Here is a 26,802-nt window from a genome sequence, read left to right on the forward strand (position 1 = left end):
ACTTCAGGCAGAGAGACCGCTGCATCAGAGCAGAAGAGCACGTTTTAAAATACATTTATTTTATCAATTAGTTATTAACTTTTACTATTTTTAGCAACTTGCCCGATCGGGCAAGTGAGTTGTTAGTTTACATGCCCGACCGTGAGTTTTACTTGCCCCGGGCAATCGGGCAATCCTTATTGTTGAGCCCTGCCCATCATACCATATCTACTTTCATAATCTCATTTTTAGTTAACCTTTTACACGTACATAGCATTTTTTCATTTCTCTTTTCTCACCTCCTAGATGACTCCTCTAGGGTGAAACTCTCTATTATCCATGGGAGTCCATATGATGACTACATCAATGCTAACTACATGCCGGTGCGTACTGACACTCTTTCAAACAGCTCTCTGCCTCAGTCATTGCTTCAACATCAGTAAACATCCTACTGGGCGACATCACTGCTCATTCCTTTTGCTTTATGTCATGCTTTTTAAACTCTTCCTCCACAGTTACATTGAAAACACTAGACAGACTCATAGAAACCTGAACAGGATGTGTGTTTGTGTCATGTCTCTGGGCTGATGTTTTATTTGACAGGGTTACAACTCCAGGAAGGAGTTTATTGCAGCTCAGGGCCCTTTGCCCACCACAGTGAACGAGTTCTGGAGGATGATCTGGGAGAAGAACGTACAGACTCTGGTCATGCTGACACGCTGTAACGAACAGGGACGGGTGAGTATGAATGCAAAAACAACACCTAGCAACAATGTGTATGTTTACATACGTGGACGCACACATACACCCTTATGTCTTCCCTAACGTTAGCCAGCAGACTGTTGTTCCTGGACACTAAATGTCGCATACCAAACATAACCAGTAACATATTCCATGAATGCATCCTCCATGTTAAAGGAATACTCCACCCATAAAATGATCATTCTAATCAGTTACTTGCCCCATGTTGTGTTGACTTCAAGAACACAAAACCAGAAAAAAAAAAAATCAGTTTACAAATTCTCACACAACCCGCGCAGTGTAATCCAAGTCTCATTTATCCAGTCGTATACTCAGTACTTCCCAAACACATGCATTTTTGCTAAAATATTACGACCAAAAACACCTCTGCATAAACAGTCTCATGTTTGGCCAAGCCCGTGCATTTAAACTCTGCTCAGTGAAATGCACAAAAATGAAAATGAACTCTTCTCATTGAGATGCATGTGCTTGCCCGGGTGTGCCACACATTTACTTGTGCGCTATCACTGACATCTGCTTGTGTACCTCTTTAAGTAAAGATGTCGCGCATAGTAAATGCATTACATTATAATTGCTCAATCATGTTAAGCAGTTAATGTCAATGAGCAGGGATGTATGGAGTGATTAACATTCATATGACATGATTAATACAACATGTATGGAACATGTATGACCCGACCAATAAAAAGATACACTAGATTGATAACAAAGACAATTAAATCAGAAGTATGACAAATTTCCACATCTCACACCGTGTGTTCTTAAACATTTTGTATGGGCTGAAGCAAAACAGATAAAAATAAGTCAATGCATAACCGGAGCATTGCTCAACCAAAATTAAACTTGCGCTAATGACTACAATGCACTTATACTTCAAATACTGGTAATCCCGAATGTAAAGTAGCTGTCTATATTCTGTTTCTGTTTCAACTGAACACTTCCCTTTCTTTTCCAGGTGAAATGTGAACAATACTGGGCTCCTGGCATCAAGCACTTTGACAACATCACTGTGACAACAACCTCTGAAATACCACTTGAAGACTGGACCATCAGGGACTTTGACATTAAAAATGTAAGTGGCGAGTTGTGACATATTCCAACGAAAGAATGATTCAGGAGGGTAAAACGTCACCACCCATTAGTGCTTATTTAACACCTTTAGTTTAGAATACTTTCCCTGCATTGCATTAAAATATTTTGTATTTGTGTGTGTGTCTGTCCTTCAGGTGAAAACAGCAGAGACCCGTTCAGTGCGTCACTTCCACTTCACAGCCTGGCCGGATCACGGGGTACCACAAACCACCGAGCTCCTCATCAGCTTCAGACACTTGGTCAGAGAACACATGGATCAGTACTCCAGACACTCTCCTACTGTGGTTCACTGCAGGTCCGACAGAACACACACACACAGACATTTTAATTTCAGAAATGACACAAAGATTCATCTGCTAATCTGTCTCTCTCCCTACGCCGTCTACACTCAGTGCTGGTGTTGGACGCACAGGTACCTTCATAGCCATCGACCATTTGATCTTCCAGATTGAAAGGGAATATTATGTGGACGTGTATGGCATCGTCCACGATCTGCGCATGCACCGGCCCCTTATGGTGCAGACAGAGGTAGGACACAGTCTTTGTCACAGTTGTCTTATTGTGCATGTTGTTTGAAACAGTATATGAAGTTTGCTGCAGCTCTGTAAACTTCTCTCTCTCTGATGTCCCTGCAGGACCAGTATGTGTTCCTAAACCAGTGTGCCATGGACATCATCAGATCAAGAACTGGAACCAACGTGGATCTAATTTACCAAAACACTGCCGCACTCTCTATTTACGAGAACGTAGAGCCAAAAAAAGGTTACCCTAAAAACGGGTTCAAGAATTCAAAGGTATGAGAACCCGCTCAGGTCTTCCACTTAGCAAAGAAACTGAGCAGACATTTGCAAAGGGAACACTTTAAACAGAGTCTGCTGTATTTATTTTTATATTTGTCACCCTTTTGTTAAGAATCTTGTAGCTTTCTGGATTTAAACCTTTATTTTGTTGTATTTATTTGTTGAAAATGTTGTGTGTTTAATTATGGAGGGAGCTGTATATGAAGATACAATAGGGCAGTGGTTCTTAACCTTTTTTTGTGTCAAGGACCCTTAAATTAATACACATTAGGTGACGGTTAGGATTTTGCCGAAGGGACTTCCACCTGAAAAGATTTTGGTTTGGTTAGATATGATTAAGATGCCAAATTCAGTTGAGAAGAGCGAAACCTATGATCAGAATAGTCACTCGTATGACTCTTGCTCACAGTGAGCTCACTTCTGTACCGCATTAAATAGAGAAAGAAACTATTCCCAATTTTTCTGGGGTACCCCCTGGAACTCCAAGGACCCTTGGAGGGCACTGGACACCTGGTTGAGAACCACTGCAATATAGGGAACAAAGTCACTGTGCGAAAATATTTGGATCATATGTAAACTTTGGTCAAATATAAAATTTGATTCTCTGTTAGAACTGCAGATGTTTCTATTGCTCAGTTGTTTTTTCCTGCTTGTTTACTACTGTATATGACTTAGAGATGATTACATTTTTTGCTCAGGTAATGTACTGGATGCTGTAAATGTTTTATTACAAAGAAAAAATTGTAATTGACGAATTAATTGAACTGCCTTGTACAAAGAATTGCTGGTAGGAACACCACGTGCCTTTTCAAAGCCTGTATGCTTTAGTGCCAGTAGGTGGCACTCTGTTATTTTTGTCTTAAACTGAACAAGACAAACAGGGACTGTTATATTATCTTGTTGCAGGAACCTTAAGATTAAGTTCGTCAGATCGTTCAGCTAGTTCTTTTTGCACCTGTAAAGCCAGTTTGAACTGTGCAATGCCTTATAATGAAGGAGTTTTATTGTGGTTTTGTAAAGACTTTTGTACGTGTATACACTGTAGTCAATGATGCACTGGATGCATTTGTCTTTCTATACACTGTCCACATTTTTAAGCTATTTAGAGATGTTTTTCTTTATTTTTATTAATCGGTATCTGTGATAAGATTTTGCGAGTGCTTTGTAAAACTTTGGACCAATTTGCTATTTGCCCCACACATTTGATCATTACATTTTTTTGTATGACATTATACAAAAGCTCAGGAACTCAGACAATGAAAACGGAACATTTCACTCGTGTTAGAAAATCTGTTATGCACCAGCGAATACTTTGAAGAACTTGGAGGTCACACCGGTTGTTTTTGTTTTGTTAATGTCCTTCTTCTCTACATTGTACATTCCTCAGAAAAAAAACAAAACCCAAACATGTTATGTCACTTCCTGCTGCATATCTGGTCTATCTAAGGACATTTCCTGTGTGTTAAACTCACCAGAGGAGCTTTATTTTCAGCTCTAAAGGGCAGAATTTTCCATGAGGCAGGTACGTTTTTTTTAATAGTGATTGATGTGTGCGGTTAGTCCATGTTTTATTTTTATTGTATGATAATGTACTTAATGACTGAGAGCACTTAATGCAAATAGTCACAAAGTTGTAGGATGTTTTTTAAAGGCTTTATGAGATGCTTGCTGGTACAATGCAAATAAATGTCAAAGGGGCGAGGATTTAATGTTTGTGTACCCAAAATGGGATTAAAGATGCTATTACATTTTTACCCCACATTTGTGTTTGGCTGTGGAATGTGTGGTTTAAATCACTGTGTGAGTGAGTGCAGGGGAACTTCTCCTTTACAAGAACCCAACAGCTTGGAGCTTTCACCAGAATGTTTCACAATTTTAAAATCATACCTTGCACAATCTGTGTGACAGATTGTGACATCACTCCCGATGACTTCATTGTGCAAACAGTTCAAATAGTAAAATTTGTTTCAGTCAAATGGAAAGATCAAAAGCAGCAAACAATAGAACACGCTGCATGCTGCAGAGGAGGACTGAGCTGGCACACCTCTGCATTATTCAGAACAACTATGAGCTTGCAGGTAGCTAAGTGCACCCTCAGAGGATGTATAAATAACGCCATTTCTGTTTCTTACCCCAAGAGGAAAAAGCTTTTTACTCGGAGACTTCAAAAAGTTCTACTTTTACAGCTCACATCAGGCCTGTGCGCCCGGGGGATTTGGTGCATTACGGAGGTGTTTTTAAGGGCAGTCATTCTCACACAGAGGTCACTGCTGGCATGGTGGTAACATAAGAGTTTGTCAGCATGTCGGCTTCAATAAGCCAGATATGTCTCACATATTTATCACTCATCATGCTTGTTTCATGTCTGCCAGGACCACAAGTTGGATCTAAAAATAAATGTGACATTTTTTAGAGGCCTCTTTCTAGTTTCTTAAAAGGTACACAGAGAGATGGAGCTGTTGGGACAGGGACCCAACCTGCGGACACAAAATTAAAATAGGACAAAAGATAACTAGGTGATCCAAATTTAATGATGAGCTCAAATGCTTACGTGCCAGTAAATCCACCATAATGGATTACACCGGAATATTTCGGCTTCCGATTGAGGCGATAATAGTTTTTTTTATAGATGTCTTTGAAAACATTAAAAAAACAGTGGCAAATGGGGATTTGTGCCTGACTAATTGGAGGAACACACACACGCAGCTGTGTGGAGGTCTTGCCTTGTTCTTCTTTAAGCAGAGACGTGTATAGTTTACATGGTAACAGCATGACGACTTTAAACTTGACGCGTACACATTGTAAATGCATGTTTATTGTGATAATGAAAAATAAGAGTGACGATGTTTGCTCTTTCAGGGAATAGTGGGAAGTAACCAAGTGCAAGTACTCCAGTTTTGTACTTAAATACAACTTTAAGGTTCTTATACTTCTTTAGATACAGCAGTATTCTCCTACTTCCTACTTCTACATGTACTTCACTAATATTGTCCTCCTATTCCACTACAAGTACAGTATCTGACAAGTATAGGTAGTAGCTACTTTTTCCAACAATGTTTTTTCGTATGAAACAGTAAAATAGTACTTACACTTAAATGCATCAGTAATAATAATCCAGTAAAATGATATATAACTATGACAGGGTCTGTTATGCTGCCTCAATTACTTTTGATACTTAACATACATATCTCTAATAACACCATACTTTTACTTGATAAAAAATCTTATGCATGACATTTTCTTTATTTTCAAATTGTGTATTGCTACATTTAATGAAAATACAAATCTTGATACTCAATGCACCACTGTCAAATACACTGTCCAATACTTTCTTGCAGTTTTCTTGGTTCGGTTGGAGTCGTTAACATTTTGAATTATTATCAAGTTGTAATGCTCTACAAAGTCTTAATAATTGGGCTTAAATATTTGATATGTGATAATGAAAAAGTATGTTTATGTTTGCTCTTGTAGTAGGCCACATAACTACTTCGTGCCCATGATTAAAGGGGAATTATGCCCATTTTCAGAATTCATATATGTTATTCCTATGGTCTAAGACAGTAAACATGAACAGCTCTCTAGCACTGTCACCTCACAGCAAGAGAGTTCTGGGTTGGAATCAACCGGCTGGTTGGGGCCATTGTCGGCATGGGTTTTCTTCGGGTTCTCCAGCTTCCTCCACAGTCCAAAGACATGCACATTACGTTAACTGGTGAATCCAAATTGCCCAGAAGTGTGTATGCCAGCATGAATAGTTGTCTGTTTCCGTGTGTCAGCCTGCAAGTCTGGTGACCTGTCCAGGGTGTATCCTGCCTCTCACACAATGACAGCTGGGATAGGCTCCAGCACACCTGGGACCCTTAATAGGATATGTGGTTATGGAAAATGAATGAATGAATGAAAAACTGGAGGGCTAAACCTCAAATCTGTGATGTCATAAGGTAGGGTATAAAGTCTGGAAGTGCTTCACAGACAATGAATTGGGAAAGATATTATAGATCAGTGGTTCCCGACTGGTCTGGCCATGGGGTCCAGATTTCTCCTTTGTCATAAGTTCAAGATCAAGGACTTGCATTTGGCCATGTCCTCGAGCTAGTCTGTGAGTCTCTGTCAAGTAGCTGTCTGTTAGTCATTTATAAAAGCTCTGTGTCGAAAATTCACTGTCCTTAAAAAAAAAAAGTGTGTTTTTACAAACTTGACATGTGTGCGAGTCACTTGCAGTCCACTCAGAATAGACCCGCGACCCACTTTTGGACCACGACCCACCAGTTGGGAACCACCGTGAGAGCACCCAGGGGAATGTTCTGAGTATATGGGGACATTTTTTGTGTCAGATCTGAGAAAACTACAGTACAATAAAGCTTATGTGGGTATAAAAACAGACACAAACATTCAGTGGGTCCCCAAAATCAGGCACCTGTTCCTTGTCTATGGAGCAGCTCCAGACTTTATACAAGTTTGACACTTATTTCTTGCTTTAAAAGAGAATAGTTCATGTTCATAGCTATAAATTAAACTTGCCAAGGTTATGGAAATAACATGTTGCAATCATTTATTTGGGTGGTGTTCCCCTTTAATACCTCCAGCACAACACCATGCAGCAGGTGTTATACGCTGCTGCGGCCACAGGTGTCGCCCGGGCTCCCTGTGCAGCAGTAGCAGCAGCAGCCAGCCAGCCAGATGAACCGCAGCAGGAGGATCCAGTCCACTCCACACTCTCCATGTTGAAACAGAGCAACTTCTCCTCCAGCCGACTCCTACCGTCCGCCACAGCCCGCCCGCTGCTCCCCTCCACCCAGCCATCTCAACACAGCCCCGTGCTATGACGCTGGACTGGGAGGACAGCTCGGAAACAACCATATGAGCGCCACGCTGGTCGACACAGAGTAAGTTTACATTTAACTGCTGCCTTACTACAGCACGCCGACACGTCGAGAGATAACTTGCTATTTTTAGCGAACGTTACTTGTGTCCGTTCAACTATCGTTACGTTTGTGGGCTAACTTGCGCTAGCTAGCGGAGCCCAGTTAGCATTAAGTGGGAGAAGTGGGAAGATTTGTGTTTTTCGGACGGGAGTTTTGAGGACCACAACGTCGCAATATTTGGAGGAATTTGGTCAGTGGAAGGACCACAACGTCGCAATATTTGGAGGAATTTGGTCAGTGGAGATGGTAACGTTATCTATGTGTGTGTGTGTGTGTGTGTGTGTGTGTGTGTGTGTGTGTGTGTGCCGTCTGGCCGGGTAGTGGCTAACGTTACAAGCTAGCTACATAAAGTAAACGTTAGCAGACCATGCCCCGTGCGGCTGCAGCTTGGCTGTCACTTGTTTGCATGGCAACCATGAGCCGAGCCGATGTCCAGGGTGGCTGTGACAAGCAAGGGCAAGTGCCTCTGTGTGATATCCTCCTATTTACTCGCTTCCTGCCATCACCTGCTTCAAGTGTAACGCTGAGCTGCATGGGTAGATCGGACCACACGAAAATGGATAACCCATATACCAGCACAAGTGGCCGAGCAATCACTGGAGGAATAATCACAGCGATTAAAGCCACTTCACAACAACCTTATTAACACACACAGGAAACGTAACACTTAGTACATCGTCGTTATGTCATGCAGTAAGCAATGTAAGGACATGATGCAGTGTGCAGATGATTCAAAGGAGAGCCTTGTGAGGCTGGTGGACATTTAAATGTCAAACACCGGTATATGCAGCGCAGGCCAAGACATCTTCAGCATGGTTCAGCTCCAGTGTTTCTGGTGTAATGCCAGAGCTGTAACCTTTTGACATGTGTTTCCTACCAGCACATTGTGACTGTCAACAACCTTTTCTGCAGAGACCTTTCTCAAATAATATTTAGAGCACTGGGTAATATTCAGTTTTGTATGACAGATTATACAAAAAAGCAAACACACCCTTTATATTGATAGTATTGGCTGTCTTTACTAGAATTAAAGGGCTCTTGTGATTGTAAGTAGACAGACACTGGCCATATTGGTTTATTGCAGACATATTGGTACCTATATGTTACCTTACAAGTAGCAGGGCATTGCAGTATAGGAATACTAAAATGAAGGAATACTTTGCACATCTATTTTCAAACAGGTGCGTAGGAGAGGGACGAGAAGAATTAAACTTGTAGATAAGACTCCCGCACACTGTCTAACATGCAAAATAATGATTTTAATGCTCCTGCAACATGTCGGTGACTATACCTTCATCAGGCCTGCAACAATTCGGTGACTAGACCTTCATCAGGCCATCATTTTAATGCTAAAACGTTGCAGCAGCATTGAAATCATTATTTTTGCAAGTTTGACAGCGTGCGGGAGTCTTCTACAAGTACAGAAATACAGAAATATGTTTGAGGTAATGTAAAAAGGTTGTCCATTACATAGCTCGTCTACCAGATAGCACTGAGAAGTTTATTTTTCAACCCCAAAATGCCCTCCTCACACATATCAGTCACATCTTAAAGGACCGGTGTGTGAGATTAAGGGGGTTTAGTGGCATCTAATGGTGAGAATTGCAGATTGCAACCAGCTGAAACGTCTACCAGTTAGATTTCTTTCAGTGTTCATTGTTCAGGAGGTTTTTACTGGAATTCGAATTATCCACAGAAGTCTCCTCGTCTCCAAAATGAAATATACCCACCGATTTAAACCAGTAAAAACACTGAATGAAGAAGTTTCATGTTAAAAAAGCAGTGTCTTTCTAACACCGCTTGTCGTGAAGGGGCTGCGAACTGCAGTGGTGGACGTGAAAATGCAAATGGTCCTATCGGGAGCCAGAGTTTGGTGTGTCTGTTCTGGGCTACTGTAAAAACATGGCGATGCTACTACTGCAAAAAACGAATACAACAATTCTTATTTTCAGATGATTGTACACTAAAGAAAAGATATTTATTATATTATATTCCATTTCTGCCAATATATCCCCCTAAACCCTACACACTGGACCTTTAAATAAAGCGAGTTTGAGGGATTATTATAAAAAAATATTAATTAAAAAAACAATATATCATTAGCAGATTTCTTAAATCTTAGAATAGTGACATTGGTGTCAGGCTCAGACATACAGTATGGGCCAGGCTATATAGTGATATTTGATCTTGATGAGATAAAGACTAAATGTGGTGATTTCACAGTGCCACTTCGTCTCATCCATCTCTGTCTATTCCCAGTGCAGACAAAGATAGAAGAGCTCATCATCTTTAATCGTGTGGTATTATGTGGAGTTGGGCTTTGCTAGAGATGAGAATAGCACAGAAGTGCACTTTAGTTAATAGTTAAAAGGGTTACTGGAATGTGTCACTCAAAAATACTGAAAAAAAGAAAGCTATCCAAGCACGAGGGGAGATGATTACCGGAGTGCTAGGAGTGAAATGTCTGGTGATATTTGGGAAATTGCAGCTGAGTGAGAAAAGACTGTTTAACAGTCTGACTCTTGTCTCCGACTTTCTCTGCACTGTCATGGCTCTGTTGTCTCAGTGTCTCTGTCTGTACAGTCAGTTGACTCCATCTTTCGTAGTGGGTTATACGTAACAATTGAAGGCCTGATATCCAGTATTAGGGTTCTCTGTCAGCCTGCCACTGGACAAAAATTGATCTGATATTGAATGGCCGCAAAATGTCAGACTGCAAGTGGTGTCAGTAGCAGGCATGGAAACATATCAGGCATTTGAAGGTCATTAATACTGTGTGGCCATTGGAAATAGGTCATGAGATCAATAGCAACAGACTTCTCCTATTTGCATATCTGGGTTTGATCAAATCAGTGTTGCTTTAAATACTCCATGTCAAATGCCCTTCATTAGCCTGAGTCTTAATCATTTATTACCAAGCAAATCAACATCTATTCCATTTCTCCTGAGTCTTTCCAACCTTGCTTTTATAATGATATGAGGTTTTCTGTCTGTGCTGATCTCTTAACACCCAGAGTCTGGTCATACCATGTGACAGTCTACCTTGCACTAATCAGGTGGAGATATTTAATGGTGTTGGTCCCTAAGCCTATCAACTAGAACTGTGGCTTTGCTCTGCCGTGAATGACAAACGGGGAGAGAGCAGCAGTGAATGAAGGAAAGAGAAAAGGGTGGTGAGAATGTGAAGAGCTGTTCGAGCGGTTTCTGTGGGTGGTTAGTGCTGGGTTTTTTTATCGCTGCTTTTTCTAGCAGGAAGACACAGCAACAGATGTCCCAACTTCCATGCTGTGCTGTGAGGAATACTCAGAAAATACCACGTACATGTCAGTCTGACTCTATAGGCGAAGCCGTCTGAAGGTGTCCTGGTAGCCTGGGGGTTTAGGACGCAGACTGCAGTGTCCCCGTCTGGTTTGAGTCCAGCTGGGGACCTTTGTTACACGTCACCTCTCCTCTCTCCTCCCACATTTCCACTCTAACCTTCAGTATCCACCATAAGAATAGAGGCAAAAAAAGCCCCATGTCAGCGGCATCGGCAAATTAAAGCTTTGAAGTTAAATCTTGGCATCAGCCTGAAGTAAACATTCCTGCCTATATGACAGCCCAAAGCGATGAAGTTATAATTATGTAACTTTAAACTCTTTCATTTTATTCAAATTTTCCAAGAAGCAAGCTTACAAACCTTGACAAAACATAACAAGACTGGTCTGTAAAAAAGGAGGCATTGTATTTACATAAGAGGCACAATATAGTGAGGTTAAATGATGGTTATGTGTATGTCTATCCGATTCATTCCAGTGTCCCCAGCAGTTCAGACATTTGTCCAGTTTTTATCCATGTAAGTCCCAGTGATTCCAATGGTTTCTTCCGTTTTTGCAGAATAGGATGTTGATTATGCAACTTTAATGAGTTGATTTTGGTTGTTATGGTTATTGTCGTTATTGTCAAGATTGTCCCAGAGAAAGCATCATCCAAGCCTGTCAATTCACTTTTTTAATGTTACCGAATAATCAATATGGCCGTTTTACATGTAACCAAAGTTTAAGTGGTTTTCTCATTTTGTCCAGTTAATGTGTGCATTTTGAAAAGCATTGTATTTTATGTCTGCACCTGCCAGTGGGCCACCACGATAATAATTGGCATAATAATGTGTTATTTCCACTACAGGAGAGTCTCGATATTCTCTGCAATCAGGAGGAAAAAAATATGTGCATATATGTTGGTATCGACATCAGCAGTTGGCCAAAATGAGTTGGACAATATCAGCATATTGGATTTCAGCAAAAATCCAATATCACGCATCTAATTGGACCTTTCTTTTTTTGCCTTTATTTGAAAGTATGACAGTATTGAGAGACAGGAAATGCAGGGGCAGAGATGGACACAGGGGATCTTACCAGCCACCATCAATCTGGAATGTTAACATTTCATGGTACACTCCTTAAACCAGTCAACCACTAAATGCCCAACCAGTTCAATCTTAAGGTTTATCTGCAGGCAGGTGTTTTGTCCCTTGAAAAAGCACAGAGGCTTTAGCTGGTGTACAGTCAGCTAGGATTGGAACTCAGTTTTTTTTTTTGAAGTTATCATTGGAATTAAAATAATAAATAGCAGTGTACATGGCAGTGGCAGTGAATAGATCCTCACCTAGCTACTGTAAAACACAGCAGATGCTTTTGTTTTCTGCAGGGCTTCCGATTCAGTCAACAGGCTGGAGCATCACTGCTTTCTGTGTAGCGCAGATGCTGATGTCAGAACTGTACTGAAGTTTATTTGTCCCATATGATGTTTCACAAGTTTGTTTTACTGACAAAAAATAGTTTACAACGTCGTTGACCTTAAGCTGACCGTCCTGAGTTGTTTTCATGTCATCATGTAAATTCTGCTGCCTCTTAAATATTCAAAAATGTGCTCAGTGTGTCTCACCACTGACTTGCATTGCCATGGTCATGCATCAGTTGTGGAAGCAACAATAAGAGTTAAAGCAACTGATGATAATTAATTTTGAACGCCAGTGTTAATTAAAGCTTTTGTTTGAATTTCAAAATATATAGTATCAGTACAAGGTGGAAAGAAAGTCCTGAAGCAGTCTCTAGGCAGGCAATATTGTCAAAAAGATAGTGTCACTTCACTAAGTCTTTACACATAACACTTGGTTGTCAGTATGTGACCAGTATGACAGTTCTTCCCAGTAATTTCCCACAAGATACTGAGCCCTATAAACTATTAGTTTGAATCTGACTGCTCTTAACAATGGAGGTGTCCTACTCCAGGGTTTGATAAGTGGCTCATCGCAGTTCCAGTTCCCCTGAGATATAAATGCTTTCCCCGACACCTAGTGGGGGAATCTAGGCTAATACTGCTCCATATTGAATCTGTCTCTCTGCCCCCAGAGAGCAAACGCACTTTTAGCAGCCTCTATTGTGCCAAGATTCCCTTCTCCTCCCATGGTCTTGCAGAGTTTTTTTGTCCTAAGTTACTTTACAGCTGTGAGTTGGCCTTTATATCTAAAAACGGGTCCCTTTCTCACAGAATGTCACTTTTCTTCCCAGAGAAATCTCATCTGTGCAAACACAATACGGCAGTGCTGACATTTCCAAGGTTATGATATAGCTGCATTATTATATTAGGAACAAGAGAGCACACAAAGTGATATATGCTACACGCCGTATTGCCAAATGGAGACATTATTTGTTGAGGTCACACTGTAAAAGCCACATTACATCACTGTGATTTTTGTTACACCCATCTGTGAGATGCAAGTCCCCAATTTTAACTGCGATAATATCATCTATTTTTCGCGATGACACTGGTATTACAACACCCTGTAATGTCTGCAGACAGTAGTCTTTTGTGTTAGCAACGCATTAATATGGGGAAGCAGCCTTCCCTTTTCTCATTAGAAAAGTCAGACAAAGACAAACAGTTACTGTTTAAGGTAATCTGAAACCATATTTGTGACTCAGATGCAACATTTTATTATGTAACCAGAAACTGGATTTTTGCCACCATGAGATTTTCATGCAGACTGCACAGTACTGAAAATGTTATTTGCATAATATAGCAATTGATAACTAATAATCTTTGTCTCTTCAGTTTTCTTATTATTGTTTTCTTTACTAAAACCCAAAAGGGCAGCCCTTTTATCCCTATTGCTGTTCTGTAGCATGGGCCAATATCGTTGCTTGTTCAAGTGAGGTTGCTTGTGACAACCTGTTAGGGGTGGAGGAAATAACTGTTTCTTACATGCATCGCAATGCGGACGTGGAGGATTCTGCATCTGTTCACAAAGGTCAACAACTGATTATCTAAATGTTTATTAATTATCTGATGTTGAGGGAATGAAAGAGGCGGAACTCAACTGCCAGAGTAATGAAGCTCTTGGCAGTCTCTAAACCAACTCTGGGTAAAATATAATTCCACACTTAGTCTGTTTTACCTCAAAAACCCAGCGCCCGGTCTGTTTACCATCTTGTCTTTTCCCCGTGCTAATATGCAGCATTACGGTATGCAAACACTGGACACTACACCGATGTAAATATCCCACAAAAGATTAGTGTGTGCAACCACAGATGGATACAATCGAACTGGTTTTAAAGCTCGGATATGGAAGCATTTGTCTCTAAGGTTGAAGAGAAAAGGGACCTATGCAAGAGCCAGGTGTTATGCAAGTAAATTCATCTGTTTATTTATTGCAATATTACAGGAATTATCTTGAAGATAATTTGTGAGATATGTGACTGCAATTAAGAATGCAGGCAATTTTTTTCCCCAGTCTTCTTGATGCATTCGTTTCACAGAATTTCCTGTCACAACCTTCTTTGCATTTCAATTCTTTGAACATGAAAAAAACAAATTCTTCACTTCATGGTTCTTCATTGTCTGCCTGTTGCTTCCCATATCCATGGCACACACAGACACACACACATACAAATTTAGGGTTTGTGACTAACCTCCTGACCCCGTGACGTTTGTTCCTCGGCTGGTGGGTAGCTGGCACGTGTATTTATAGAGCAGGTTTAACACCGTAGATCCACTGCTCTTCTTTTTACAGAGGCAGTGGCGGCTGGAGCGTTCTCACGGTTGCTAGCGCCTCTGCAATCGATATCCGCCTCTCACTCATCTCTAACTTAATGTATGGAGCTGCTGCTTGTGTAAATGCTGCCAGCTTTACTCCGAACCAAGTGTTTTTACTTTGTGGGAATTGTAGATACTGTAAAACTGAGCACAGAAAATCACACAAATGCAGAGTTTAGTTTCATTTAAGGGCTTGTGTGTGTGCAGTGATACATGCTTGTTTTGTGTACATGGAATAGATACATTATTGTGTTATTAGATGGTAAGTGTTGCTTCCTGCCTGTGCTATACTAATCTATAATGTTTATGTGGCAAGGGTTCATATGTCCTTGTTACGATCTGCATTTGTTGTTAAGCAGATTCTGAGTTGCAGGCATTGCACAGGGACATCATCCAGTCCCTGAAAATGATTGGCACTGTGGACACCCCATGTCAAATGCTGATAATCTGCAGTTCCAAGGGATAAGCTGCAGTGTCTGTATTGAGTTTACAGTGGGGTTGTTGTAGGTTATGACATACTTTTCTTACACAGAGTGATTTATTACGAAAGAGGTGATGCTGAGAGGCTTGATTACGTCATGGGTTTAATGTCAGCCTGTTAAAGCCCTCTTTGGATGGTCATCATGGTGCTTTGTGCAGACTTTGTCAGATTGGCTCGAATTTTTGGCGTCTGCCTGCGTATGTTTTCACGTCATGGCATATCATTGGCTACTGACAAATCAGGGAATAACTATGAATGTCATTTCCTAACTGTGTTGCCTCAGAAAATGCAAGCATTGTAATTATGAGGCTGTGGAGTGTGTGTAGTCTCTGTTTTCTTAATGGAGTGGCCAGGTAAGGAGAGAAAGTGACACTGTTAGGTTACACTAAACGGATACTTGTGACACTCAGCCGTAGTAGTCTTTGCCAAGAAGGTAAGCATTGCCTTAACCTTTAAGAAAGACCTCAGGTTTCAGAGCATGGCAGTTTCCATGACATGAGACCATCATCTGACTACAGTCTTAAGTGACACTCCACCCAAAATCTATCTTTTGGGTATTCAGCACTCACCCCCTGTTGAAGTGTGGCTGTAAAAGGGTTTTAGCTTTGACTTTTACTAATAACAATGGCCATGGACAGTGTGAAAGATGTTGGTTACAACGGTTTCCAACAGTGACCAGGTGTCAAGCAGGAAGCAAATCAAAAGTGGTCACAAAACAACTTCTGAAACCACTGCTGCAGCATTCATTTCTCCACGCTTCCTCCCTCCAATGTTTGTGACTCCCTGCCTTTAGCATTTCCCCCCCACTTCCGTTCTTTTGTGCTCAGATAAACACGTCTTCGTCTGATCTCTGTGCTGAATGCTCAGAGATGAAATTGATATCGAACATCTCATCTAACTCCCGGTATGGGAGCAAACAAGTGTATTTTTCTAAAATGTCAAGAGAACTCCTTTAATGCCAGATTATGATGTTTTTGTTGATGTAGCACCGCTTACAGTTTACTGCTGGCTTTGACATTTAAGCCTCTGGTAGTTATTGATCAGTGTCAGTTTCCAATCGTGCTGTTAATTCCACACACAGCCAACACAGCCACTGTAGCCAACACGGCTGGCTATGGTTTGAGGATCTCAGATGAGTGCTATTACTGTTTTAAACTTTAATTGTCATTTAAACTGTGTTTTGAAATGGGGTGTGCCATAACATCTCGTTCACAATATTACAGGTATTATTTTTAATATGATATGAAAAATTCACATTTGATACTTGAGATATTTCCACTTGTTGACATATTGACGTCATACTGTTACCAGTAGCAACAACAAGCATGGCTGAAAGCAAAAGTATTAGCGACTCTGCAGTGGTTCCAAAAAGAGGAGCAGCTTCAGTAGTGTGGAATAAACAGTGGCGTCCTGAATGTTTTATGAGCAGCCCCAGACTTCTCAGACTCTTTTAGCAACTTCGCCCAGAGGGAACTCATTCAGCGGCTCATCCAGCAGCAGCAGCATCTCTCCCTCTCTACTCTTGCCATGTGCACACAGGAGTCTGTGTCATCAAGTGATTTTATTTTCAACCTTTGGTAATGTAAACCTACATGGTGGTTGTGGCTCGACAAAAACTACACATATGACTGTGCGATATTAACGTAGCATAGCAGTGTGTCACAGATTACAGCGTGATGGTTAGAAGAGAAATGGCAGAGCATAAAGGTCCAGATGGAGAAAAAAAGACGCCTCAATCATTTAGGATTTTACCGAGAAGGAGATCACCAGTGGTGGATTTTATTTTGTTGTGCTATTAATATTGTATACAGAATCTGAATCTCAATCTGAGTTGTTGTTTTACAAACCAAAGAAATGAGAGATCATTTTTGTTTAGTTCGATTATTTGAAGGCAAACTGTTAGGTTAACATGTAAAACTGTATCTCTTATTTTGTTGTAATTCTATGTTCTTGAGTTAATAGACAGTAAGTTAATAATAAGTATGTTTTTTTTTTTCTCTAATCGCTCATAATCAAGAATCTCGTTATCGTGAAAATACCCTGAAATATTGTGATGTTATTTTAGGGCCATATCGCCCACCCCTGCTTTGAAAAACTCAAGGTAAATACAGTGCTTTCCCACTTTAACCAGTGTTAGCAACAGTCTCCCCGATGATGGCGAGCAGGCTCTGCGTGCAACTTGGGGTTTGTTTTGTGTCAATGAAAATATAGCAGGCAGTTATTGTTAACAGAGTGGGTGTGCAGTAGCCAAACCCACTGATGCTACTGGTCCCTTGGATTCATCTACATTGACTCAGACATGTGAGCAAGCATTTCAAGGACGGGTATTATGCGCCAATATAAATTAAAACCCGGTGAAACAATTTCAGTGAGTGTATCGGTACTGAACGTTTTCAGCACATTTAAACAATACCACAATAATAATGAACAATTTTAATTCCTGTAATCCTGACATGAAATTTTTATAGTAAAAAGTGAGAGACACGATCCTAACAAGTAGTTTGAAGCAGACATTTGAATATAAAGTATGTCCACAAATGTGCAGCAAGGAACCTGCCTGCATTACATTTGTTTGTCTGTGGCCAACATACATTTATATTCCAGCACTCACCATGTGTAAATAGTCATGCAGTGGGAAACCCCCCCCCCGACTTATCTAAGCCATCCACATCAACATAGTGAAGCAGGTTGGTGGTCGATCTGAGTCCACACCTTTTTTACCGTACTGTGCTGAACACAGACACTAGCAGGCTTTGGTGAAAAAGCATCTCTATCAGGAGGTGGAAACTTAATTTAATGATACTGATGTTAAAATGTAATTTCACCAACTCCCAAGAGATGGAAAAAGGGCATGAGTGGGCGAGCATGAGATAGCAAGTGAATGGAAATAACTGAAACGAAAATTTATTTGGTACTTATGTGAGGTTCAGTAGAACCACGTCATACCTCTATCTCCTGTATCCAAGGGGTATTAAGACACTGTTGTTCTCTCCTTGCAGACTGTAACTCCTACCAGGCTGCTTTGCAGTCGTGCCTCAGGTCTGAAGCATTTGATGAACAATGTGGTGATCACGACATCATTTAAAAACCTGGCCACCCATAGCCACAGTTCACTTATGAAGATTAATTGCCATTCACAGTTAATATTTTGGTAATTGGTATGCAGAATGTTGGGCTCTACATCAAGTAAAACACTAATGTCAATTAGTGCATATGTTTACAGCAACATTTATTTCAATAGTTGGGCTCAGACAATGCTTTAAAAAGCTGTGATAAAAGTAGCATAGTGCAGTTCATTATCTCGAATTAACATCTGCTTTCAGAAGGTTATTTTCAAAGCAAGCCATTTTACGACACAATAAAATTACGAGTATGACACAATAAAAACACCTTTAACGTTTACTAGAAGCAAGTGTATTTCAGGCTGCACAGGAAGAATATACTGTACCTAGTTAAGTGTGAAAGACACTGCACTCGCATTACAACATTTATTTTTGCAGTGCAATTTTTTTACTTAAGATACCTAAACATTGTTTTATTGCCTTATGCCCGGAGATAAAGGGCCCCAGGGTAGGAGGGTATGTGATGAGCAATAATGCGTCTGTAAGACATTTAAGTGCACTTGATGTTAAGTGCCCTTAGACCTAGTGCCGTTCCTGTAAAGTCCAATCTGCTGTCATTATGAGCAGAGAGTGCTCACTTTGTGTCCCGTGCCTCGGGCTTGTGATTTTTCTGCGGTCATGCAGGGGGAGTGATTAAGTTTATGGTCTGTTTGTCTGTTTGCCCTGGCTTAACTGGACATACAATCTTTGTATACCTAAAGGCATTTATAAATATCAGCCTCCATTATCCACTCGGATTAGAATCTCAGATCCAGGAGCAGATGAAGGACTTTGTCTAACAATAGTTGATTGAAAACACACAGCCTCTAAACAGATACTGACTGTCTACCTTCACAGCAGAACCTATGTGACCTCCGTCAACCTTGTTAAAGATGACATTGAGCTAAATGGGCATGCATGGATGGAGATGTAGTTAGATGGAGAGGAAAGTGGAGATAGCTGCTGATGAGATTCTTGACTTTTGATGAAAGCTTGGACAAAAGTTACAAATTAGAGCTGTTGCGTTTGAATGTTGGTCTTTTGAGATTATTAGTGAAATGTAAAGGGACAAGTGAGGAGGAGTGATAAGTATTTGCCCTTTAGGAAAATAATTAGTAGATACAACAATGGACAGGTAAAGGAAGGACAAAAAGAAAATTGGGATTGCCTAAGGATGTGATGGCACAATCTGAATAGTGACGCGCAGAATTTCAAACACTGTGGATGGACAGATGCCAATGTGCAAGGACTTTATACTTTGACTTTGTCAGAGATTCTAGTGTACAGTGGAAACTCCTAACAGTGATCATTTCTGTCCAGGTCAAATTTCTCATGCAGATTACCATTTAATTGACATGTGTATTGTTATTACAAAAATACAAACTAATGAAATGGACTGCTTCATTTTTTAATCCATTTTATGGACAGTTTTAAAATCCAGTACAGTTTAAAACAGCATTATCAGTCCACATGACGAGGGCGGTTCAACCACAGCACTTCCTTACCCATGGGGTTTCTTTCTCTGTTCCCATCACTCGCAGCCAGACACTGTGAGGAAACTACACAAGGTAGCCTGAGGAACACCAAGTTTTGCTTCTGCATCTTGTTAGCTCGTTTTTGGCAGTTTGTCATTAGCTTCCAGGAGATCACGTTTTTCATTGAGAGAAAATGACTTTACTTTCTGTCATGATTTCAATGTGCAAGCAGCACCAGCCTCATGTAGCCGAGACAAAGTACCATGGGGGTAAAAATAAAAAATATATATATATGTACAGTTACAGTGGTTTTAAAAATAAAAATTGTTTTTCCATTTGTTGCCATGTATGAAAAGATCCAATGAACACCGTAAGCAGACTACGTGACTACCACAAGCGAGTTATTGAAATAGCATTTTTTGACAGGAACGACTCTGTGTGAAGCTTTTTGATCCTCATAAGTGGTCGAACACTGTTACCGTGATCCCTGTAAGTGGTTTCCACTGTGTTTTGAATACATCAATAAAATTTTAATGTCAGAATACTAGCCCGTTGTTATCACTTATCAGTTTTGCCTCAGTCTCTAGCCACTACTATATTCCCAGTTGGAGCACCTACTTCTTGCCTCAAGTTATTATTCACACCCCTTCTATTGTATTCCTTAATCGAGCCAGAGACACAACTATAAATCAGTGGGCAGGATCTGGCCTGGTCCCCTCCTGTGAGTCAGTCTTGGCTCTCTGCTGGGAAAGTTGGCGAGCTCACAGTGTTCTGATGTAAATGTTACTTAGTTGCACGCTTGCAAAGAAGCATGCAGAGCGCTGGTTATACAATGTGCATGTGGCAGTGTCTCACTCATCCATAACCATAAAGTTTTCAATTGCAGGGCTAGTGTAGCTAATTGTTCCCTTGCAGTATTTCACTTGGCCCAGTTACTTGAAGCTGTAAGACTTGGGCAAACCAACAAGCCTCTACAGTTAGTGATGGTGTTGAGTAGTTTCTGCATGTCCAGCTCTGGGTGTTTCCAAAATCCATTTGAGAGCAATATATTAAGGTAAATCCAACACTAAAGGGTTTAAATGTTATTAGGGGTTCAAGCCTGGAGGGCTGAAACCCTATCGTTTTTGTGCTGTTTTGTTATCATTATTATTATTACTAATAATAAGAAATTGTTTTCGCAAATTCTCGTGAGATGGTACATTGTAGAGACATGACATTTTAACCAATGATTGGAAGCTGTGTGCAAATGGTGCGCAAGAAATGAAATACCAATCGGCCAGATGGGGGTGCTATAATTAGGCAAGAAAAACATAATAATTTAAAGGCCACGTCCCTTGCACTGTATGTCACATTGACTTAAAATTCGACACACATGTCAAGCTCAGTGTGCTTAATAAAAAAACTCAAGAACCATTAAGGTCTTCGTGGGAAAACTTACTGCCATTTCGAATTTTTTGAAAAACACATTTTTTGCATCTCCCCCTGAACCATAGGTCCGATTCGTATCAGACTTTCTGTGGGTCATTATTCAACCAAGGTTATCAAAACCTGTCAGCCGTATCAGGCCCCATCACACAGAAAGCATTTTGCAGGTTGCAATATGCGAGGCGCGCCACACTGCTTTTTTATTTTTTTTTATTTTTATTGAATGCCACGAGTGAAGAAAATGTTTGCTGTGACTTTTTGTTGTTGCCAGGCAACCATGGACTCACCTTTGGGTTGCTCAGCACATAAATAGACCTAACTCCATAACCGTAGAGCCAGTCATTACAAAACTTGCATGAATTGTCTCCTACATACTCGCAGCATATCCTGAAAGTGTCATTCAACTTGACCACTAGGGTCGCCACAGATTCACAAAATGGCAGACTATGAATCAGGTGTTGTTTGTCCAGTCATCACAAAACTTGCAGGATATGTTAAATTCTAATGTTAAACCAGGTGTCTAAAATTATTTTAAAATAAATAGGGGGCAGTCACCAATTCCAAACAAGTGCAGTGGCCTTTTGCAAAATCTGACCATAAATCATTGACAGTTTGTTCAAGCATCACCAAACTTGCTGGATTTTTTAAAACTAAGCACTTGAAGTATCGCCCCAAAATGTTTCTGTTATCAACCAATAGGAAGGAACAGTGTTTCCAAAGAAGAGCGTGGCCCGGTAGAGATTTGGACATATATGATAAACATCTGCATGATCCTCATAAAACCTGTAGGTAATCTTAAATGCAGGGGTTTTGTGCTGTGAAAGGTCTTAATCCTACCCAGCTTTCAAGTTTTAAAGGTCCATGCAGGCTTGAATCCCGGAACTGCTGCTTGCCGCTATAATTTTTTGAGTAATTGTTGTGTTGTTGGGCAGCATAGTGGAGGAAGAGAGAAATACAGGTCATGTGGTAAATGCAGCCTCATAATCTCGCACTTCTAAGTGGCATGTAGTTTGTTTTATTGCACTGTGAACTGGTTCCAAGATAAGACACTTCACGTCTGGTCTGAATGAGAAAATGTAGGACGGCTATAAGTGTATATTGGAAAGAGGCGTAGTTCTGGAGTCCTTCCATCCATGCCACATTCTGGGTCACAGTGTTTTCCCTTCACTTCTTAATCTTTGTACATGCACACTTTGTACATGTTCTTGTTCTTGTGCCATATGCACTTCCTAAAAATCTTCCTTTTGTCTAGGACAAAATTAATATGTAAATACAAACTGGTGCTGTTTGCTTACTTTAGGAGATGTCATAGCCCCCTCAGCCAATCTTAGATTACCCCTTCCTTCCCTCCTCTTTCATGTCTTTCTGTTTTCCTCTACTTGCTGTCTATGTTTGGCTTACATCTCCCCTGCACTGCCTCCCCCCTTTGTCTTTGCCCCTCAAGCGCAGTCAGCTCAGGGATTCTCTCTCAGTTCACTTCTTATTTAGGTTAGACGTACTCAACTGTTATGGCTTCCTCCTTTGCGCAGCGATAGGATTTAAAGGCACAGATTCTGTCTCTGCTGCCCAACCCATTTTACACTTGTTGGTTTGCCATTAGATCATTAAAGGTCCAGTGTGTAAGGTTTAGGGGGATTTGGTAGAATCTCGTGGTAAGGATTGCAGATTGCAATCAGCTGAAACTTCTCCTGGTTAAAATTCCTTCAGTGTCCATTGTTCAGGAGGTTTTTACTGGGAGACGAATTATCCGCAAAGGTCTCTTCCTCTCCAAAACAAATTGACCAGGTTATTAAAACCAGTTAAAAACACAGATTACAACAGTTTTTTTGTTACGAATCAATGTTTTTCCTACACTGTTTGACATGTTGCGTGCTCACCTTATTTTTGATCCAGATATTCAGGAGGTTTTTACTAGGGGCCAGGTTATCTGTAGAAGTCTTCTTCTCTCCAAAACAAATGGACTCAGTGATTTGAACTGCTAAAAATACTGACCACAGACGCTGTTTGGCATGTCAGAGCCAACCAATGGCCTGGCGCATGCTAATGTGTGCGCTCCCTTTTTTTCTCTCTGAGAACTTAAGATCCAGGGCCCGTATTCACAAAGATTCTCAGAGTCCTCTCAGAGAGCTCCTAACTTAGCCTAAAAATTCCTAGCAAGGAATCTTAGCTTAAGAGTGATTCAGGAAGTTTCTGAGAGCAACTCTGAGCAAGGAGGGGACAGAAATTTTTATCTTAGTGAGGAGGTGCGGTTGACCCCGTTGCTAGGTATGACGCAGTCTTCTAAAAGCTGTGATTGGTTGTTACAAAAAGGAAAAAAGAAAAAAACAAAACAAAAACAAATGCGCTCCTAGTAATGAATGGACAGTGAAATCAACCGATCCTAGAACTTAAATTAATTGTTATACAACTTCAAAATGTTTGAACGTAGCCTACCTCATTCACATGCATTGATTTGCTTATTGTTTTGTTTATTCGCCATGCTGGTAATTTTACTACCCAATCTATTTGATGTTAATGGTAGACGCAGACTAACTGTCAGCAATTACTGTGATTGCTGGCCTCCTTGTAAAAAGCGGTTTGATTTGGCAGAATGACCAAAACAATGAACGAAATGGAGAAAAAAAGAACGAGAAAGCCGAACTGGACAGAAGAGCAGTGCCTGCTGTTGGCACAGCTCATGGAGGAGAACAAAGGAGTTTTTAGAGGGAAATTCGGTCCCGGGATCACGGCACAAGGGAAGAGGTAGACTTGGGAGCGCATTGCCCAACAAATCAATGCGTCGTTCCCTCTCCTTTTACGCACAAGCGATGAGTGTGAGAAGCGCTGGTACGTGCTGCAATCCAAAGCGGGCGTTATTGTGTTACTACCCTGGGTGGGAAAAGTAAGCTCATGAAGTCAACCACAAACATTATCCCTGCACGATCAAGCCGGTAGCGTCTTATTAAATCACTATCGTTCAATATACGGAGAATATCTCTCCTTCCTCTCTGTCTTTCCGCCATCTTCTCTGTTTAAGACACTCTTAGGCTTCTTAAAAGTCCTCCTTCATCATCTTAACACTTTTTCACCTTAGAAGCTCTCTTAAGGCCTACGATGCTTTGTGAATAACTTTTATCTTACCAAGGAAAAATTCTAAGAAAAATCTTAGAATTCGAGGAATTCTAAGATTTTTCTTAGAATGACGTCACTAAGAGCTACTTTTAGTTTTAGGATTCTTTGTGAATACGGGCCCAGATGTTCAGGATGTTTTTACCGCAAGCTACAATATCTGCAGTAGTTTCTCTCTCCCCCAAAGAAATGGACCTGGTGATTCAAATGGGTAAAAACATTGAATGAAGCCATTCTATGTAAAACAACAACAACAACAAAAAAACCTGTGTTTTTCCAGCGCTCTTGTCACATGGAGCTTCTAACTATGGTGACCAACGTGAATGGCATAATCTAGAGCCAGTGTTTGTTTTGTTTGTCGGGGATACTGTAGAAAGTAAGAATGGACATTTTAAGAAACTTCCATATTCAAGTACTCACAGAAAAAAACAACGTTAGAACAGGAAAAATCTGCTAACTTTCTGTCGCTGCCATTAACGTTATGTTACATAGGTTAGAAGTAGCACTAAAGAGAGCTGCTCTCCCCCATGTCTTTTAACGTCTGCTTGGTTAGCATGAGCTAACACAGCAGCAGTAGCAGCAAACAGCTGACACTGAGCCACTCAATAGTCCCAGCAAACTCACACAGACACAGACATGGCTCGATTGTATCGTTAAACCTGTTAATTACTGGTAGGTAACGTTAGCTGTGTTATGCTAAATGTTAGCCCTGTCAGTGTGTGTGTGTTTGTGTGTGTTTGTTTGTGTGTGTGTGTGTGTGTGTGTGTGTGTTTGTGTGTTTGTGTGTGTGGGCAGATGCACACCAACTGTTTCCCAGTGCTCTCGCAGCAGCAGCCTCATGATAAACAGAGAGAGAGACCGTGGGACATTTATATGTATAATGTTATGTCATGAGGGAGGGAGCAATGGCAAGTACTGACGTTCAAATGAGTACTTGAGTACTCATGCCTATCCCTAGTAGAAACATGGCGGTGCAACATGGCAGTCTCTGTAGATGAGGACCCACTCCCTATTTAGCTACAGTATAAACTGCTTATTCTTAGGAAACAAAAACACATTGATTCCTATTTTCAGGTATTAATACACTAAAGAAAACACAACTTACTGAATTATTTTTCATTTCTGTAAATACATCCATCTAAATCCTACACACTGGACCTTAAACTGTGGTGTCATCCGCAGAGAGCCATGCCAAGGACTTTTTTTTTTGAACTGCTGAAAATATGTCGACCTTAAAATTTTTTAAGGTTTTATACAGTTGCTGAAGGCCTTGGTAAAGACAGGGAGTTGGTTAATTGTATGTATTTTAGTCAATGAAATTATTCTACCTGTGAAATGGTATTGATCCAACAAAAATATATACGTCATGATTTTGGTGAAAATTCAGAGACAGACCTCTAATGTGCTGATATTTATTCAGGCCTGAAGATGTCCTAGTCCTGTAAAACATAACCTAATGTCTGCTGTGATACTGAATTGCTTCGGGTTGAATGATTACAATGTTGTATTTGTGGATGTGACTCTGCATCTGTTAGGAATCATATTAATGTATTTGCTGTATATCAGGGGCGTGTGTGTGTGTTTGCTCGCTGCGGTGTGAATTGATGTGTGTGTTGTTTTGCTTTGGTTTTTGGATTTGTGGCTTATCACACATCCCAGCTGTTGGAGAATGCATTGTTCTTTGCGCAGCCGGGATTAAGAGGCATTTCAAGGGAAAACAAAAGTAAGACCAGAATGGGGTTTAGAAAACAACATTTTTAGCTGTTAACAATAAACAATATATGTCAAGTGCAACCAATTAGAATGAGAGTCAAAATTTAGATTAGAACGAGAAGTGGGTTCAAAATTTACATTATACTGTGGGATTGCTTCGCTCTTCTTGGATCCACATCCTACTAGGGTGTGTATTTGTTTGGTGTGAGAGTAGTTGTCCTTTATGAATGTGATAGTGTGTGTGTTTGAGTATGGTTAGCAGTGACTGCTGCAGTGTTTCTGTTGACTAAGCAAACATACACACACACAATGAGTCCCGTTTCTTTCCATATAAAAGCATTGAGAGTGCTATCGGTTATACTGGTACTTTGAGTAACCTTTCTATTGGATTGAATGAAGAATAGACTGCTCAAGTTGATATTTAGCTCCAAGTCTGTGTAGCTGTAGACTAGCTGTAACACACTGAGAGTAGTGTGAGTATGTGTGCAGGTGGCAAACAGACATTTGGCCCAGAGAGACGTTAGCGGCTCCCTTAGGAGTGAGACGGGGTGGAGTTGGGCTCCACCCTCCTTGACACAGTGGTGTGACCAGGAGGAGCATGGAAAGGAGAAACACCGGCAGTTTGTCTGTTTGTACTGTGAGAGTTAAAGTGAAACCTTACTCTTACTTTTTTATCTCTGCAGGTGAGACAGGCTGCTCCAACAAAGGCTCCTGGATGCGGTGTCTCCTGCAGCTCAGGTGAAAGGTAAGCTGAGCTCTCACCTGCAGGCCCACTCTTTAAAGTCTCAATAATGCATACACTCGGTTAAACTGGCCAGCTCTCAGCTTTAGCTTCAGTTAATCAAATGGTTTGCATGCGCCAATCAC

At 40.7% G+C, this 26,802-nt stretch overlaps 2 protein-coding genes across 3 annotated transcripts in view; both read left to right on the plus strand.

The window, feature by feature from the left end:
• ptprja (protein tyrosine phosphatase receptor type Ja) overlaps positions 1-4,392 on the plus strand; it is a 43,408-nt gene extending 39,016 nt beyond the window's left edge. The window contains exons 29-34 of the mRNA XM_050072133.1: positions 286-362; positions 583-717; positions 1,697-1,813; positions 1,968-2,128; positions 2,226-2,361; positions 2,469-4,392. Of these exons, the coding sequence (XP_049928090.1) occupies positions 286-362; positions 583-717; positions 1,697-1,813; positions 1,968-2,128; positions 2,226-2,361; positions 2,469-2,633 (791 nt within the window). The 3' untranslated portion in view covers positions 2,634-4,392. The remainder of the gene's footprint in view (positions 1-285; positions 363-582; positions 718-1,696; positions 1,814-1,967; positions 2,129-2,225; positions 2,362-2,468) is intronic.
• Positions 4,393-7,368: 2,976 nt separating this feature from the next.
• The window catches only part of osbpl5 (oxysterol binding protein-like 5), a 59,509-nt gene continuing 40,075 nt past the window's right edge, over positions 7,369-26,802 (plus strand). For both annotated transcript variants that reach the window (XM_050072134.1, XM_050072135.1), the window contains exons 1-2: positions 7,369-7,519; positions 26,619-26,680. The gene's annotated coding sequence lies outside the window, so the exon portion shown is untranslated. The remainder of the gene's footprint in view (positions 7,520-26,618; positions 26,681-26,802) is intronic.

This window comes from Epinephelus moara, chromosome 20, assembly GCF_006386435.1.
Source record: "Epinephelus moara isolate mb chromosome 20, YSFRI_EMoa_1.0, whole genome shotgun sequence".
NCBI lineage: Eukaryota > Metazoa > Chordata > Actinopteri > Perciformes > Serranidae > Epinephelus > Epinephelus moara.